This window comes from Phalaenopsis equestris, unplaced genomic scaffold (genome assembly GCF_001263595.1).
Source record: "Phalaenopsis equestris unplaced genomic scaffold, ASM126359v1 Scaffold000088, whole genome shotgun sequence".
Taxonomy (NCBI): domain Eukaryota; kingdom Viridiplantae; phylum Streptophyta; class Magnoliopsida; order Asparagales; family Orchidaceae; genus Phalaenopsis; species Phalaenopsis equestris.
In genome coordinates, this window is record NW_018164530.1 from 1,278,348 (window position 1) to 1,295,474 (window position 17,127).

Genomic DNA, 17,127 nt, shown 5'->3' on the forward strand with positions numbered 1-17,127 from the left:
TCTGAACTCTACGTTTTACATTTATACCACCCAACCCTTTCATATCACATCAAAGATATAAATCACCATTTGAAATTTTAAAGAGTGAATACACCATTTTTTTCAAAAGTTGAAGCATAGTCGTATGTATGTGAATGTTTCAAAAGATTATTTGCCGGTTAAATTTGAAAATAAGTCATGTTAAATAAGAGATTGGTTGGGTTGTAATGTAAAACAGTTCAAGTCGGCCTATTTTGTAATATCGTATCATCGATATATAATATATTTGATTTACTAATTGCTATAAACCATAGTTGTCTGAATAAATGCATTTTGATGTGTTCGTATTTAGCTTAAAATTTAAAATTATGCTACTTTTAATGTGATTTAAAGAATTTGGGTGGTATGATTGTAAAAAAAAACTACAGTTTAGGTGTGAATATGTAAGTGCATATGAATTAGGTGGCATTTCCGTAAATGCCCTAAAAATAAAAATAAAAATTTAGATGTTTATGTATATAAATGCTTATAAATTGTATGGTGTGGATGTGAATATTTTTAATTTTCAAGACGATTGAGAAAATTTATAAATCTAATATCTTCTTTCATCCATTTTATAGATTCTAACTCTAGTTTCATAAATCATGATGAAGTTATACTTTTTATTTGGAAGTTTTACATGCAGACCACATAAATCCTATGAATTTACATATCTAATAACTAAGCTCAATTTTTTCCATATATTTCGCTTTAATTTGGTGAATTTTATATCTTAAAAATTAACATCGTAATATTGTTATGTGATATAAAAAATTTTGGCTAAAAAAAATGGTGTTTGGTATATAAAGAACTGGGAGAAAATACGAGATCAGGACAACGGATGCATTCAGAGTCTAATAGAAGGGCGACACATGTTAAGTAGATCAATCACATTATATTATGATGAGTTCGCTTTACACTTGAAGTATTTTTATTGGACTTCGAATCATCCGAAATCTTGAACTAAAATTTTCTCAGCAATCCTTTGTCATTTTTTTTTTTAAATTTGATCTGGTGGTGGGTAAAAGTAATCGGTTTGATCGTACAAAAATAATCAGCTGAATGCGAATTATTATTATTTTTTTTAAAATGATTTAATGCATAAATGCGCGGGGGGTAAATCTGTAACCCTGTCTCGGCTCGCTTCGTTCTTCGGAAGCTTCCTCTGCTGCGAACGAACTTGCATGAAATTCTTCGTTGTTGAAGAGGTTTTCCACCGCCCTTCTTCAGCCAACTAAGCTGGTTTAGCTCCTTAACGCCTCCCGGATCCCAGTGAGTCCTATTTTACCTCTCTGAAACTTCGCCCTCCCGAGCGATTTTTAGGCATCGGAGCCATCTTTTATCTCATGTTGCTGATCATCGAAGCTGTTTCTTATGCAATCAATGCCTTATATCTTGCAATCTTTCCACTCTCTTGATTCATTTGAAGGTTTTCCCCTTTTTTTTTTTTGATATGCCAATTTAGCTAAAAATTTAAAAAATGTAATTATTCATATGAGTCAATGAGATTTTATTCATCACATGCTTGATAAGCCTTTGGAAGTGTATTAGTATGATTCAATTTACTTGTATTGGCCAAGTCGGACTTGTTTTGGGGCCTCAAGTTGCCCGAATCTATTTTGTTTAATATGTTTCACAATATTGTTCAAACTTAATGGAACTCTTAGGCTGGCCAGATATTGATTATAGAGCCCATAGGTCGTGTTGTTTCAACATGTTTGATTGTTAGTTTAGTTTTTCGATCCAATTGGCTATATGAAATTTTTAAAGAAGAATTTTGTCAATTTAAATGATTAGCATTATTTTGGTTTTATTAATTTTGCGTATGAATATCTAAGATTAATTTAACTAGGTATGACCTAAACATGCTCAGATAAATAATAAAATACATAGCTAGTTAAGACCTTTTTTAGGCTAAAGCTTGGATTAACATCATTTTGCTTCACTGGCCTCCATCATAAGCAATGATTTAAGCCATTTGAGCTTTTCTTGAGTATACCTAGCTAATGTTTAGTGTTAGTCCATTGAGTTCAGGGGCTTATTGTTATACAACTTCACTTGCTAGGCAGAGCAATTTTGAAGTACACACGAAGTGTTTGTACTCATCATAATTAACATAGAGCCAGCATAAACTACATAAACCACCCCCAAGGAACTCACACACACTGTGCTATGCTGTTTGTGCATGCGTCTATGATAAATATCCTGATGCAGCCATGAAACACTTTGTTAGTGCATTTTTTTATTTGTTTCTAGCCAAAAGTTTGATGGAATCCTAGTTTTGGCAAAAAGAAATTTGTTCATTTTTTTTTATTATACTTGAATGATCGAGGCATATGTGATAGTGGATTGAAGATACATTGATAAGATGGATAGATGAAATTATTTTGATAGAATTAAAAAGTTTTTTAATGTGTACCTTGTCCTTTTACCTTTTTTTTAGCACAAATATAATATGGTGAAGTTATCCTAGTGATTAATCTTCTTTAGTACAAAGAAAAATGCAGTATTAATATTTTCAAAACCTTTTTTTCCCCCATCATGCCTATAGTGTTCTATGTTATGAAATAAGAAGACAGTTGCATCATATAAGCTAAAAGATGAGCCAATTCCATGACTATTGGAATTGAGTTATGCTTGTTGAGTGTTTTTCCCCAAGAGATACTTTTTATATGCTTAGAAAAATCTTTCTTAATTTATTTATTCTTCATTTTAGGTCTTTGAGCAGTAATTTTCGAAAAGGTTGCTGCGATGTTCTTTTCAAAGCTACCTTTAGCCGCTAATCTTTCAAAGCTTTTGAGGTACTCTTAACTTTCATGTAACACATACATTTTTTCTCTCATTTTTCTTTCTTTTTATCCAAATTTGCCTGTATTAAAAGAAAATTTGATTGGTTATGATGCTTCATTTGATTTTCTGGTTATTCAGTAACACACATGAACGATATAAATATTGATTGACATCTTTTTTATCCAAATTTGCCTGTATTAAAAGAAAATTTTATTAGTTATGATGCTTCATTTGATTTTCTGGTTGTTCAGTAACACACATGAACTATATAAATAATGATTGACATCATATTTCTTAAAAAAATGATTATGTCAAGGCTGGGGTTTGCTTAATTAACTATAAAATAAATAATATGAGATTAAAGAAATCATTTTCATTCCACAGAAGACTGTTTAGTCTTTCATGAACTGATTCATTGTGAATCCTAAAAATTCTCACTTAGCTTTGTTGATATTTTTGAGTGATTTTGAGTTGGTTTTTTTTATCAATTGTATTGAATAGTAGATAAAATAAGATATTATGATTTCATCATCACAGAGGACTTTCTAATATTATTCAACACAAGCCTTTATAATTGATTATCTCTCTTGATCGTGAGGAAATTTTCAATTAAGGTTCTATGATATTTTGCTTTAATAGCAACAACTTAGATCAAAATAGAGAGTGCAGTTGTTATATTAGAGCACATGATGATTGAATGATGACAAATTTGATCATGATTCAATGTTTTATCATCTTGATTTGCCATGAACTTTAGTCTACGTATTGGATGTGTTCAATCAACTAGTCCAAATGAACCTCATTTGTAATTATGAGTTACATTGTCTTAGAGAATCTGGTAAACTTGGGTGGAAGCTTGTCTAAAGGGCTAATTTTGAGTCGATATTGGCTAGCATCTTTGTAGCACCGACACTTTTAAAAATGTATCATGCTCATGTCAGATATGTATCAGACACCAACGCTTGTTCAACACGTCTCGTCACTTGTCTGACATTATAACATGTGTTTGAATTTTTTTTTCAGGCCCGAACAAGTCTGAGATAGGCCTTAACAACACTCGGATATGAGCTCAACACGATTTTGAAAAAAAACCGAGACACTTGAAGTAGAAACTATAAATATATGTATAGCTTTAATTCTACATCATAGTTGAAGCTATCTCCTCTCTCATCATATAAAACTTCATCAAAATCGAACATTAAAGGTGCATCAAATATTCATCAAAGCTGAACATTAGTAGTTCCCTATTTGTTTGTTAAAGTCAAGTGTTAAAGGTCAAACTTATATTTTTCGAAGCATAGCATCAAAGGCCCATCTTGTATTTGTCTTAACAGAGCGTTGTAGTTCTCTTTTTTTCATCGAATCCAAACTTACACCCGCTAAAGTGGAAGCGGTAAACTTCTTTGTCGCAACTTGTGCAAGAGTCAAACATGTTTATTGAAGCCAATCCACATAACGTTACAAACTTTGCGATGGTTGTATTGAAACTTCTATTCGTCAAAGCCAAGTAGAGTCTAAACAACCCTAATATTGTAAGTGATAATTTATATTTTTTATCTTTATTGAGTTAATAGTTATAAATCTCTACCTATTCTAATTCAAAAAGTTAAATTTTAACTTATTTAATTAAACAATGTGTAATCATAAGATATTTTAAATTTTAGTAGATAAGTAGAAGGAATTATTTTGAAACATATTATATATCTAACTTTGAAAATTAATATTTATAAGCAAAGGTTTCATAATACATGTTAAATTTTATTTTTACATATTTTGTGATGTTGTTAATAAATAATGATGAAAAATACATATATTTTATATTAATAATTAATTAAATATTAAAACTTGTCCATGACGTATCGTTCATTTTTTTTTCAATTATGTTATATTCCCGTGTCGTGCCGTGTTCGTGCTTCTTAGGCTAACTTAGGGTTTCATGCCTTATCATGTGTGCCTCATGGCTAAAGAAGAAGACTTAGCCATTGCAGTATATCTATGTTTAAGCCATAATTGTAATATATCAACACCCCCATAATCAGGAATGCCAATGTGTTAAGGGGCCCACATGCCATAGTGGTAGCAGTGTGAGATTTTTTAATTTGATTATTCAAATAAAATTGATATATCATTAACTTTTTTTTGAATTTTAGATAGTTAAAATTTCTATCCATGGTAAATTGGCACAAAGAATGTAAGGGAGACAACTCCGAATGAGAAGTGGCCAATCATTGCTTGAGAATTTATTTCTTTACATATTTTATTGTTTTCTTTTATCTTTTAAATGATGCTTGGATTTTAATGGACTTCTATTATGATTTGTTTTGTTGATGCCATCGTTGGAAAAAGGCCCCACATTATGTTTATCTTGAACTTTGAGAGGAAATTTTTACGAAGAGGATTTATTCTATTATGTTTATCTTGAACTTTGAGAGGAAATTTTTATGAAGAGGATTTATTCTGGTTATAATATTTTCATTATGAAATCCATCATTGGTAGGAGCTTGATTTTAGAAATCAATCTCTATTGTGATTCTTTGGTAATTGAAAGCAGAATTTGAGGTATTTTTCTTGATTCATCATGGGAAGCTGTTACAGTTCAGAGCAGAAATGAACATAAATTTTCATAGAAATTAGGGTAAACAAATATTTTTCTTCAATAATATCAAATCAAAGCAATACAATACTAACAACTCCCACGAGCACATAAGATAAGCACCTACAATTTGAGAGGTAGGCGAACTCTCCCAATTCCTATAATTCGAGAGGTAGGAAATTTCTCCCAAACTCTAAACCTAAGACTTATAACAATAATCTAATGCATACCTAACCCTAAAACTGTTAGAGTCTATTTGTACTAAACAAGTATAAATAATAAAAGACTAAGTTACCCTTAGGATAATAAAAGACTAAATTGCCTCTTAGGCACCGCCGTAAAATGCTTCCCTGCCAAAAAAATACATTGTCCTCAAGGTTTGAAAAAAATGAAAATGTTCCCTTTTTTCCACAGCTTCATCTGCTCCTTTCTTGCTTGCCTCCTCATCACATACTTTGAGAACCCGTAATGTTCGATTTTTGCAACTATGTTTTGGGGTAAATCTCTTTTCACATCGAAAAAAATAACCCCTTCGCTCGCTTTTCTTGGATCTCTTTCTCTGTAAGACGCTTGAGTGTCACCCTCGGGTTTTGCTAATGATTCTTATCTAGCGAAGCCTCTTTTTTGACTTCCACTTTTTCAGTTTTTGATGTCTTCATGGTTGCAACAGTTTGGTATGTCGTTCTGCCTGTGTGCTCATATTATTAGCCCGTTTCATTATATTATGATCTTCAACCAACTGTGTTATTTCCATAATTTCTCCCAAGTTTTGTGGTATGAATGGACGACATGTTGCACGTATGTTGGGATTTAGACTCTTCATTAAGTTCCACTTCAATACTGCTTCAGAAATGACCCTCCGCCACCCTGACAATAATTTGAATCTCTCTTTATTCTCCATAACAGTTCCTCTCTGTGTCAATCCAAAGAATTTCTCGTGTAGGTATCTTTCCCGAATGATTTAGAAACATTTCAACAAGAAAACCTTAAATTCCTCCCACGAGCGTATCCTGTATTTAACCTCCCTCCACTGAAATCATGCTAGGGTATTCTCTTCAAACATAACCATGCCACCATGAGCTTCTCCTTCTCATTTAGCCCATTCGCCACAAAATATCGTTCCACCTGATACACCCACCCATGTGCGTCTTTCCCCTCGAAGAGCGACATCTTCAACTTCCTTATGTGTGAGTCTCTTCCCCAATTCTCTCGATCGAAGATCATTCCTCCCATAAAGCGGGATTTGGGTTTCATTCTGCTACCCATATTGAATTCCCTCATTCCATAAGTTTGGATCGCCTCATTGTCTATCCACCTATCCTTATGAGCTTCTGCCCCGCCTTTCGCCCGGAAGGCTGCTGCAATAACAAACATTGATGTTGTTGGATGCAACCCTCTGTTGGTGTCCCACTCATAATGGTTCACAATTCTAAGCCAAAATCCTTCAAATTGATTTTCTCCAGCCCCAAATCGCATGCTGTCCCATATCGCCTGTTGGCGCTTTCTCCAATTGTCTAAATGCCCCGTTATTTATTCCAAGTGCTATCGCTCTAGTTCACTTCTGACATCACCGCTCGATCCTATTGCAGGTTGCTGCGGGTTTGCGTAAAACTTGACCGGTTGCTTCATCGTTTTTTTTTCAGGATCGTAAATTCGCTCTTCATGGACAAAAATCACCCCTATATGGACGTAAATTGACCCTCTATCAACAAGAAACACTCATCCATTTCAGATATACAAATTATCCTTTTTTGGCCTATAGCACTTCTTATCTTTTCGGAGGCTATATGTCATGCTCCTGTAGTTTGTTGAACCGAGACTGTTTTTCTTGCTTTTGATTGTGGTCAACTGGCTCGAATTGCTACTTTTCTACAATTAGGACAAGCCACAATCTTCTCACTCGGGTCGTGAAAAAATCCGTTCGAATCTCGATGCTTCCCAACACCTTAACTTATCAATCTTCACCGTCACCTTCCTAACAAACATGCGAGTTTCAGGTCTCTGTACACTGCGATCTTCAAAACAGAGCGGGAGGAGGCAAAAGCTGGTGTTTTGGGCCTTTGCAGGTCGCAATCCCATCGACGCCTTCCCAACTTTCTCTGATAGCGACATTTGGAAGCGGGAGAAGGTGAAGGATGGGAGTTATGGGTCTTTGTAAGTTGCGATCCCGTCGTTGCCTTCTTTACAAAGAAAGAAGGAATTTTCTAGTCTCTGTAAGTTTTGATCCCGTTGTTGGCTTCTCCGCAAGCTCTAATCGTGACTGCATTGCAAGATTTGGTGCCGAAGTTTACAGACTCCTGTATTGAGCAATCTAGTCGTTGATATCTCAACAATAAAGAGCTCAGAAATCAATTCAATACGGTTTGGAGCAGAAACACGATTTTTCACAAAAAAATTAGGGTAAACGAAATTTTTCTTCAATAACATCAAATCAAAGCAATACAACACAAACAATTTCTACAAACACATAAGATAAACACTTACAATTTGAGAGGTAGGCAATCTCTACTTATTCCTGCAATTCAATTGGTAGGAAATTTCTCTCAAATCCTAAACTTAAGACTCACAACAATAATCTCATGCATACCTAAACCTATTAGGGTCTGTTTATATTAAACAATTATAAATAATAAAAAACAATTACCCTATAGAATAATGAAAGACTAAATTGCTCCTAGCGTAACAGAAGCATAGATTTGCTGGAAATCCTGCTGATTTTTTTTCAACAATCATGCCTATCACATGAGAGTGTGGCCTAACTTTTTTTTTTTTATATGAGGATTTCGGCGTCTTGAACATTGTTGACTCCTCTAATGATATGATTATATTCAGAGGCCGGACTTGTAGCTTGAGAATTTAGGAATGCCTAAAGTGACTATGCTTGGGAGATACGACGTCTACTCTGCTAAATTGCTTTTAGAGGATTGTACCCAAATTCAGTTCTATTTAGAGTTTTTGAATTTTATTTCTTCAAAATTAATCTATTTTGTGGATTGCATTGTGGGTGAGATTCTTGGGGATTTGTGGGTCCTTTCAACTTGGACTTTTCTCCTGCATACAAGAGCAAGGACTCGCATACAACAGCTATAGAATGAGAGGTAGACCTGACAAGCAAGTTTGAAAAAACATTAACCGAAGCAGCTATGATCCACAAAATGACTGGGCTATCAGAAGGGGTAAACTTAGGCAAGAACGTGGCATAAATAGGATGAAGAAGGTTGTGCTGACAAAATAATCGATCCTTCAGTCAAGGAAACTTCCTAAGAGACCTCAGAAAAGAAAGTCACCTATTTAACATTATCACGATTGCTCAAATTCCTAGATGGAATGAAAGGAAGAGTCCGAAGAACATCAAGCCACTCATCTGAGCTGAAAACTGATGGTGATCCTTAAGGGTGCAGAACAAACTCAGTACCATTGCCAGGCAAAGTGGCAAACCATAAAGAAACCTCATGCTGCTGCTCCCACCAACTTTCATTATCATGTCAACAGTAGAACAATCAATTGAATTGGAATGAAGCCATGTAAACAGAATACTCAATGCAGGGGATGAACATTTGTTATTAAAGCATCTTTGGTAAAGACCAATTGCAACCAGATAACAATAAAGGCAGACTTTCAAAATGCCATCCAACTATTATTAAGAACGCTTGGAGCATGCCAGAGGCGAGGGATCAATTTAAAGTAGCAATGCACAATTTTGTGCAGAATAAAGAATTGAAGTCCCGAAATATCATCTTGGAGCTAGCATTAAAGACAGGACATGCTTATGAGAAGCCAATGGCTGCCTTCATGATAGATAATAAACAAATCAGGGTGAAGCAAGAGATTGCTCCAAAAACAACTTAAATGGGGGAAAGCTACTAGTCTGAAGCAAAATTCATCCACTGGGACTTATCAATTAGATTGAAGCCACTAACCACGTAGGTGGGATTAAAGAGCATTACATTACATCAAAATTTTCAAGGAGAAACATGCAGGAACACGTTGCTCATAAAATACACGTATTAGCCAGGACAGAGAACAAGTGCGTATAAAGGCCTCTTGAATGGAGAGCTGCAATAACATAGAAAAGTCCATATAAATGACGTAAGGAAAGTTAACATACGAGGCTCCTGGAATGAGTTTAACACCTGGTACAAAAACAACAAGCCACCTACTTTATTGTAAAATTTTTTATAGCCAGTGGAGGTTGTCTTAAGAGTAGACTTGCCTTTAAACCCTCAAATGGTTGCATCATAAAAGAAGCATGAAGGTGGCTGAAGCTAGAAATGGTGGATGAGAATTCCATAACCAAAATTATCAGCCACACAAAAGTTTAGGTACACAACTCGAGTGGGTTGGTGAATTTGGTTAATTAAAATAACACTGAAAAATTTTGAACTTCTTACAGAAAGGACAATCAACCTTAAGAGCAATAGGATCAATTTATTTCAGATTTAAGAAATATCACAAAGAAACATGCAAATTGACAAGAAAATAATATTTAAACCAAATTTTATAGTGGTTCGATCCAATTAGGGGACATAGGGGGATCCCAACCTTTTTACGGTATCAAGAAATGTACAAAGTGTAGAGCTTGGAAGAAAGTAGTGGATGACGGATACATGATCTTCAAGAAAAAAAAAACAAAGAATAGAAAAAGAATGTTTGAATCTTCTCAATGGAGCTTTTTTTCTTCCCTTATTTCTAACTGATAGAATGGTTGCTAGGTGTTATCTATAGAACTTCAATTCAGTGTTGAAATGTGCTAAATTTTTACCCAATCAAAGCCCGAAGTATGCCTTCGTAGACATTGGGATTCAACAAGCAATTTTGTCCAAAATTACTCGGGGTGTACATAGGATTTACTCATATGTACTACTCAACAAACACTTTGATCTTGTTATGAAAAGCATATTTATGGCTTATTGAAGCGTATGTACTCTCAGACTGTGCTGAACAAATATAGAACTAAATTATTTTCTTGTTTAAATCAATATATGTTGCAAAGTGTATGCATTTGTAAATTATTTTCTTATTTTAAGGCGTTTTAAGCCAATTTTTAAGATACAAAATAATAATAAATACGATTTAGAAAATATGAGATTTTGCTCATGCTTATGTTGAAATTATAAATGATGTGGGAGTTTTCCCGGATCATGGCACTATAGCTGCTACAGTGCTGTGGACGCGTTACTGTAGAAACTACAATAAGCGCAGTCCAACCCTCCCCTCTAGGGCTGTAAGCGAGCCGAGTTTGAGCGAGCTCAGGCTTGGCTCGTGTTCGGCTCGTTCGAAACTGCTTGTGTTCGAAATCGGCTTGTGAACAGTGTTTGTGTTTGGCTCGATTTAAATATTCGTGTTCATGCTCGATTTGTGTTCGGCTCGTTAAAATTAAATTGAAAAAAAATAAATGCAAAGTGTTGGATTCAAACCTGAACCAAATGTATGGAAAAAAGACACATAACCACATTACCACACGAGCTATTACGATTTAAATTTAAATATAAATATAAATATATATAATATATTACCAACGCCCCCCCCACCACCCCGTTTCTTTCCTTTTCCCTTTTAATGATTTTTTTCTTTTCCATAAAATCCCATATTATAAATCTTTGTCTATTAAATTACTTTCTTTTTATTCTATTTCCTAATTGAAAGCATTGTCTAATATAAGTCCTAATCCATCTTATATATATGGGTAGTTTTTGCTTAGGAAAGGAGGGTTTTGATGATTGCTGATTGCTGATTTCAGTTACTGTCCTTGAGACCTTATTCCCCTCCGAGGTCTGTACGCGACGACAAGAAAATGCTTTGACTGTAACTCGTCTGAGGTAGTGATCATCTCCAAGAGTGCAGGTGAGTTTTGATGATTGCTGATTGCTGATTTCAGTTACTGCCCTTGAGACCTTATCCCCCTCTGAGGTTTGTACGCGGCGACAAGAAAATGCTTTGACTGTAACTCGTATGAGGTAGTGATCATCTCCAAGAGTGCAGGTGGTGTTCCGGCTGTAGCTTGACCCCTATGAGACGTTTTATATTTCTTCAACCCTCAGACCCTATTCATGCTGCTTGCCGCCCAGTCTTATCACCTGCCAGCTTGCTGCGCTCACTGTCGAACTCCCTCCAACACTTTCAGAAGCTGCCATAAGCTCTCCCAACCCATTCAGACCTGGCCGCAACCCTCCCGGGCCTTCCCCCATCCTACAACACTTTCAGAAGCTGCCATAAGCTCTCCCAACCCATTCAGACCTGGCCGCAACCCTCCCGGGCCTTCCCCCATCCTACTGAAGCCATCTCCAGCTCTTCCCAATGCCGCGACGGCCTGTCCCAAGTAGCCCAGCAGCTGCCGCAGCCTACCATCAGATCTACCTGCTATCGTAACCCTTATTGGAGTCTGTGCTGTGTCTTTATGTTTGTGTTGTTGTGTTGTTGTTTTGTTGTCGTTATTTCATGTTTTCAAGTGTCGTGTTTGTAGTCCTTTCAATTTTAGCAATAATATTTGTTTTTCGTTGTGATTTGGGTTTCCTTCGGTATCAATAAATCTCTTTGTGCATTGAAATTTTCAAAAATAATTTTATTTCAATGAATGACAAATCTCCTAATTTTGATGAAAATCTTCTACCCTACTCAACCTTTGAAGTGCCCAAATCAATTTCAAACTTTATGGAATTTGTTGCATTGATGCAAAACTAGTACATGCGCATGTATCAGGTGAATTTTATTATTTTCAAATTCTTTTTAAAAATATGAGGCTTGCATATGCAATTTAAACCAATCCTTTTCATAATTTTACTAAACTTCAGCAAAATTCCTTGTAAAACTCTAGGTGCCCTTTGCTTAGGACCCTCAATTCTTCTTAAAGTCCTTGAGATGGTTGAACTCTGTATTTTAGTTTCTTTGCCACTTGAGCTCCTTGAATTCTCGTTCTTAATGAAAACCTTAAAAAATTCTGTCCAAAACAATGGTTGCTCCAACCTGTGTAATCTGTAGTGCTATTTAACAAACTATAAGTGCGACCAAAATATTTTTTTAGTATCAAAAAAAATTTTGAACTTTGGCATGAGTGTGAGAGGGGTCGAAGGCATCATTACACACACATGAAGTTGATTAAAATGAGCATGAGATAACTGGTACGATACAAAATTAATCAATTATAAAGACAATATCATAAGATATTTTTCAGCCATAAACACTCATAAAAAACATATGATACTAGAAGGGTTGATGATATAAGTTGCAAATGTTAATAAGTAGAAACATTAAATAGACAGCCATCAAAATGAAAAACACTTATCAATGCATGTTCAAGTTTACTTCAGTTAAACTCTAAATTTTTTGGCCTTCTTGTCAACTCAGGTATGATAGCAACTTCTTCTCGTCACTGAACTCCCACAGATTAATCTTCTCGAGAGCTCATCCTCTCAATGCCTACTCTCAAGGTCTAGACAAATGCTCAAGATTGACTCTGTCCATCTAATTGGTTATGAGAAGCTCACCTTTCTTGGCAAATACCCACGACATTTGAAGACGAACATATTTGATACTTTTCAGCAAATAGTTTCACTTGGATGTTTTACCAGTTCCACACGTTTTTGAATAAACTACTTGTAGCATTTTTTAAACTGTTAAACAATAAAACTAGTTGTTTCTAACTTATTCTTAGTTAAAAACAAATATATATATGATGGCAATGCGAATGTAGTTTTATTGTTCTTGCACTTTAAGATCGGAAAGTTCAATTGTAGGTATGCAGGGGAAGAAACTTCCTGTCTTCACTGCTCTTGCTGTGCCTGATGACTGGAGGTTACCAGGATACAATTAAAAGGTTGAAAAAGGATTAGTGTTTGGATTGGATTATTCTGGAACCTGACTGGTTTTGAGAGGAACTCAGATGAGTAGATTAGAGGGCCATTGAAGGAATCCTAAAATGAAAGGAGTTTGGAGAGTATGGGAATGTTACTGGAATTAGATTCTGAAGTGGGGCTGGTGGTTTGGAGGCCAGTGACTGGAAAAGAATGTTTTCAGTAGGTGATTTTTTAACACCAGGATGTTCGCAAGCTTCCATTCTTGCTGGAGGTTTCACATAGGATCACAGTGCAGGATTCACTCTTCTTACAGGAGAAGGTGAAATTCGTTTATTTTTTCAACGAATAATACTTGCCCCCAAAATCAACAGTTTTTCAACATTCCATGTACATAAAATCGCTCATGAAGAGGCCATCTCGCCCTGCTTATAAATATGGTCCCCAATTTCCTGACAATGCAATGTTTATATAGACGTGTTTTTTAATCTTTGTTGATCTGGTTGCTGTGAGTATTGATCATTCTGGAATCATGATACATGGGGGGATGTATTTTGTTGACAGCCAATTACAAAATTTTTCAATATCCATAAAATCACCATTAAAAGAACTGTAAAGAAAATTTTTCAATATCCATAAACTGCAAAGCGAATTCCTGCACTGTGCGTCAGATTTCGGCCACATTCACTTCGCAACATATCTGTGAAGGCTATACAATACCCAATTTTTTATTACATAATTTTATTTCAAATGAATCACTAAAATTTGTTTTACATATAAATATTATACATCAAATTTCATCAAGCCATTTTCATGCTTATATTCTCACTTTTGTAAGTTCCTTCTTTCATTCTTTCCTGCATCATCTTTCCTGCATTTATGTTTCACAACATATCTTTATCTTTCCTGCATCATTCTTCGCAACATATCTTTCCTGCATCTTTGTTTCAGATTTTCTTTCATTCTTGAATATTGATTGTAGGATTGCATAATTTGTTTCTTGGAGAAACTTAACTGTGGTCAACTGATGTTGTATTTTCGTTCCAAAATTGTAATTGATTATTCAGGCAGTTGGAGCATGATGTGGAAACCGTAATCAATGTAATGCAGCCAGGTCCTTTAGGTATCATTGAACACAGATTTAGTGCTGAGGAAGTACGAAAGGCTAAGGCCACAGCAGAGCGAGCAGTTAACAACTGGAAAATGAACGCTTCCTTGGGAAATAAAAGTCATCTCAAGAAAAATGAAGATAAATAAGGCATCGGATTTCAACTAATCTGACTTGATTTTTGACATTGTTTTTATTTGCTAGCATCTAAAAGATCTTGCTGAGCTAATGTATGGTATATAGTTATAGCTAATATGCTATACTCTGCCATTCCTTTATCTTTTTTAGAATTTTTTTATAATATCGATGAAAAAAGTTCCTTGGCAATGGTCTGAGTTTGTCATAACGGTTTTCATGAATTTATTTTCCTTTTTTTTTTTTTTAATTTTTGGGAAATTTGAGCGAGTTTTAGTTCAAATGCACATACCCTACTAAGCCAAGGGAGCTTACATATGGTTTGCATGAATTGCTTCATTGATGGTACATGAATTAATTTATGCCATGTATGGGTAGATGGGCATGATACTGAATTTAATATATCTTTAATCAAGTTTATATTTAGACTGTAAATCCAAATTGGAGAGAATTGTGGGTATTTTCACGGACATGCTTGGTAAATATAAAATTGGAGATCAAACCTTGTTGTTATATTGTTCCCCTACATATCATTTTTTAACGTTAGTGATCACTTGGAAAAAACCCCAAATCTTGAGACTTCATTGCATTTGAAACAAATTCAAAGGTAATTTTGTTAAGGTAGATTATGTTTATTTAATCAGAAGTTTATTCATAATCATACTTGATTAAAGATATATAATATATTTTATAATGATAATTACTAATACTTCAAAAACAAGTACTGATAATTGTATATATGTGCAATGTAAATATTTATTTTGGATGTCCGATACGCTAAACATGATTCATCAAACCTCATGATATCTAGAATGAGTTAAATCATAGTCATAAGCATATTGCCATCACTAGCTTTATCATATTGATCACACTAAACATGATTAATTTCCTCATCTCCATGCGTATTAGGATTGATGGATAATCCTTAACAAGTGAAGCGAATGTCTCTTGAATCCATAAAGCTAGAATATTCAGTCTCATATAATACGTTAATCATAAAAAATGATTTGATAATCTCACTATGCATGAAAAACACAGGACATAAATTCCCTCAAAATTTGAAATATAAAAGAGCTTAGATATATACATCAATAAGAAATAGCAACAATGACCACTGGATCAGCAAAGGATGCACTGAATCATGAAACTTTCAAGGCAGGGGGCTCTTAATTAAAATAAAAATTAAATAAAATAATAAAAATTACGAAGCTTTTGAGATACATGCTCAGATGACTATCATTGTAGATCAAATGAACCCATCTAAAACATGAAAATTAAATTATAGGTTTCCCTGATTACAAAACCTGTCCTCTTCCTAAATACATATTTTTGATTCCAATACATCTCTCATAATAAGAAATTTTTAAGACATACAGGCCAACACAAAAAGGACTATCCTGCATCTAATTGGAGTTCAAAAATTTAACCTGTTTGATAGGACTATAAAGAATGAATTCAACTTCTGATGTATCTAACAATCAAGAGCAAGAAACAAATTATGTGAACAGGGTGACAACATCTCTCCTATAACCCCTTACTATTAACATCCTCGGCACATTCTCAACAAGCAGATCCATATACTCCATATAAAAATATGATGGGTGGTTTAAAGGAGGCGGCGGGAGACTAACCAGCACAACCGCCGCCATCCTCGAGTGTCTCAGTATTATCGAATTTAATTCCAGTGTCGTGTAAAGAAACTTATCGACTTGCTGCTCGTTCACCACAACTCGCTTTCCATCTGCCATCAATGGAGTCCCTTCTCTATTAGATTTTTCCTTCATCTCCTCCAAATAAGCACCGATGCGCTGCTGCGCACTACCGAATGCTTCCATGGACTCATCCTGCTGATGCCCGCTCTTCAAATGAGCCTCCCATGATTTCATTGTGATGACGATCACCTCAGCCTGCATTCTAAGATCATACAAGAATTTCTTCACATCAACCTTCAGTTCCTCTGCCTCAGCATCCTCTTCCGCTATGCAGAAGACCTGGATCTTGCAGCTGTCAAAGCTCTCTTTGGTGAGGAGGAGCTGGGATAGTAAGAGCATGAGGCCACCATCCCTTACAATCCAATAAAGATCAATCGTTCCGTACTGTCTCTGGTACTCGCCTGGCCATTCATCAAGACCTTTGACGATCACAACGGCCTTGTTCGCGATGATGCAGTCGTTAATGATGCTGACGAAGGTGGAAGGAATCTGGGTTAGGTTTTCGCGGCGCCAAATCTCTGGGTACCTCATGACAACAATATTTGGCTTGAGATTGCCGAGGCCCATGGTCTGCACGATGCCGCGGAATCCGTCGGCCATGGTTGGGGCTACGACAATTTCGGCCACACCTTCGCAATTCTTGTAGTCGATGTATGTGCTGAGCTGACGACAAGCAGCCTTGGCATCCTCAGCCAATTCTTGATAGTCGCCGTCGATGATGGATACAAACATGGACATGCCACGGCCTTTCTTCTTCATGCAGTTGGCGAAGTCAGCCAGCTTGGGATGACAAGGAACATTTTCTGGAAGCTTTCCCCATGGCCGGCAAAAGATGAGGGGGATCGGATACCAATTTTTAGGGTGTACTTGATTTGCTGCAAGAATGAAATGAGTGAGATGAGAGTGTTTGCGATAATAAGTTCAACATTTGTGGTAATGGTTAACAAAAAGTTCAGAGAAAAAGAAAAAGAAACCGAATAT

General features: G+C 35.5%; 2 protein-coding genes across 5 annotated transcripts in view; one reads left to right on the forward strand and one right to left on the reverse strand.

Moving 5' to 3' along the window:
- The first annotated feature begins 1,157 nt into the window (after window positions 1-1,157).
- On the forward strand, window positions 1,158-14,613 carry LOC110019937. 3 transcript variants are annotated; one of them, XM_020717827.1, is made up of 3 exons: window positions 1,158-1,290; window positions 2,735-2,819; window positions 14,259-14,604. In XM_020717827.1, the coding sequence occupies exons 2-3, from the start codon at window positions 2,770-2,772 to the stop codon at window positions 14,446-14,448; spliced, it is 240 nt and encodes a 79-aa protein (XP_020573486.1). In that variant the 5' UTR covers window positions 1,158-1,290; window positions 2,735-2,769; the 3' UTR covers window positions 14,449-14,604. The 3 variants fall into 3 exon arrangements, with proteins under 3 accessions (XP_020573486.1, XP_020573487.1, XP_020573485.1); XM_020717828.1 differs by lacking the exon at window positions 1,158-1,290 and adding an exon at window positions 1,322-1,447 and having other exon boundaries at window positions 14,259-14,607; XM_020717826.1 differs by lacking the exons at window positions 1,158-1,290; window positions 2,735-2,819 and adding an exon at window positions 13,082-13,513 and having other exon boundaries at window positions 14,259-14,613.
- A 1,042-nt stretch (window positions 14,614-15,655) lies between these two features.
- The window catches only part of LOC110019921 (cation-chloride cotransporter 1), a gene marked incomplete in the record, with an annotated part of 70,179 nt that continues 68,707 nt past the window's right edge, over window positions 15,656-17,127 (reverse strand). Inside the window, 1 exon segment of one of the 2 annotated variants that reach the window (XM_020717794.1) lies at window positions 15,656-17,021. In XM_020717794.1, coding sequence (XP_020573453.1) covers window positions 15,931-17,021 — 1,091 coding nt within the window. 2 annotated transcript variants of the gene reach the window in all.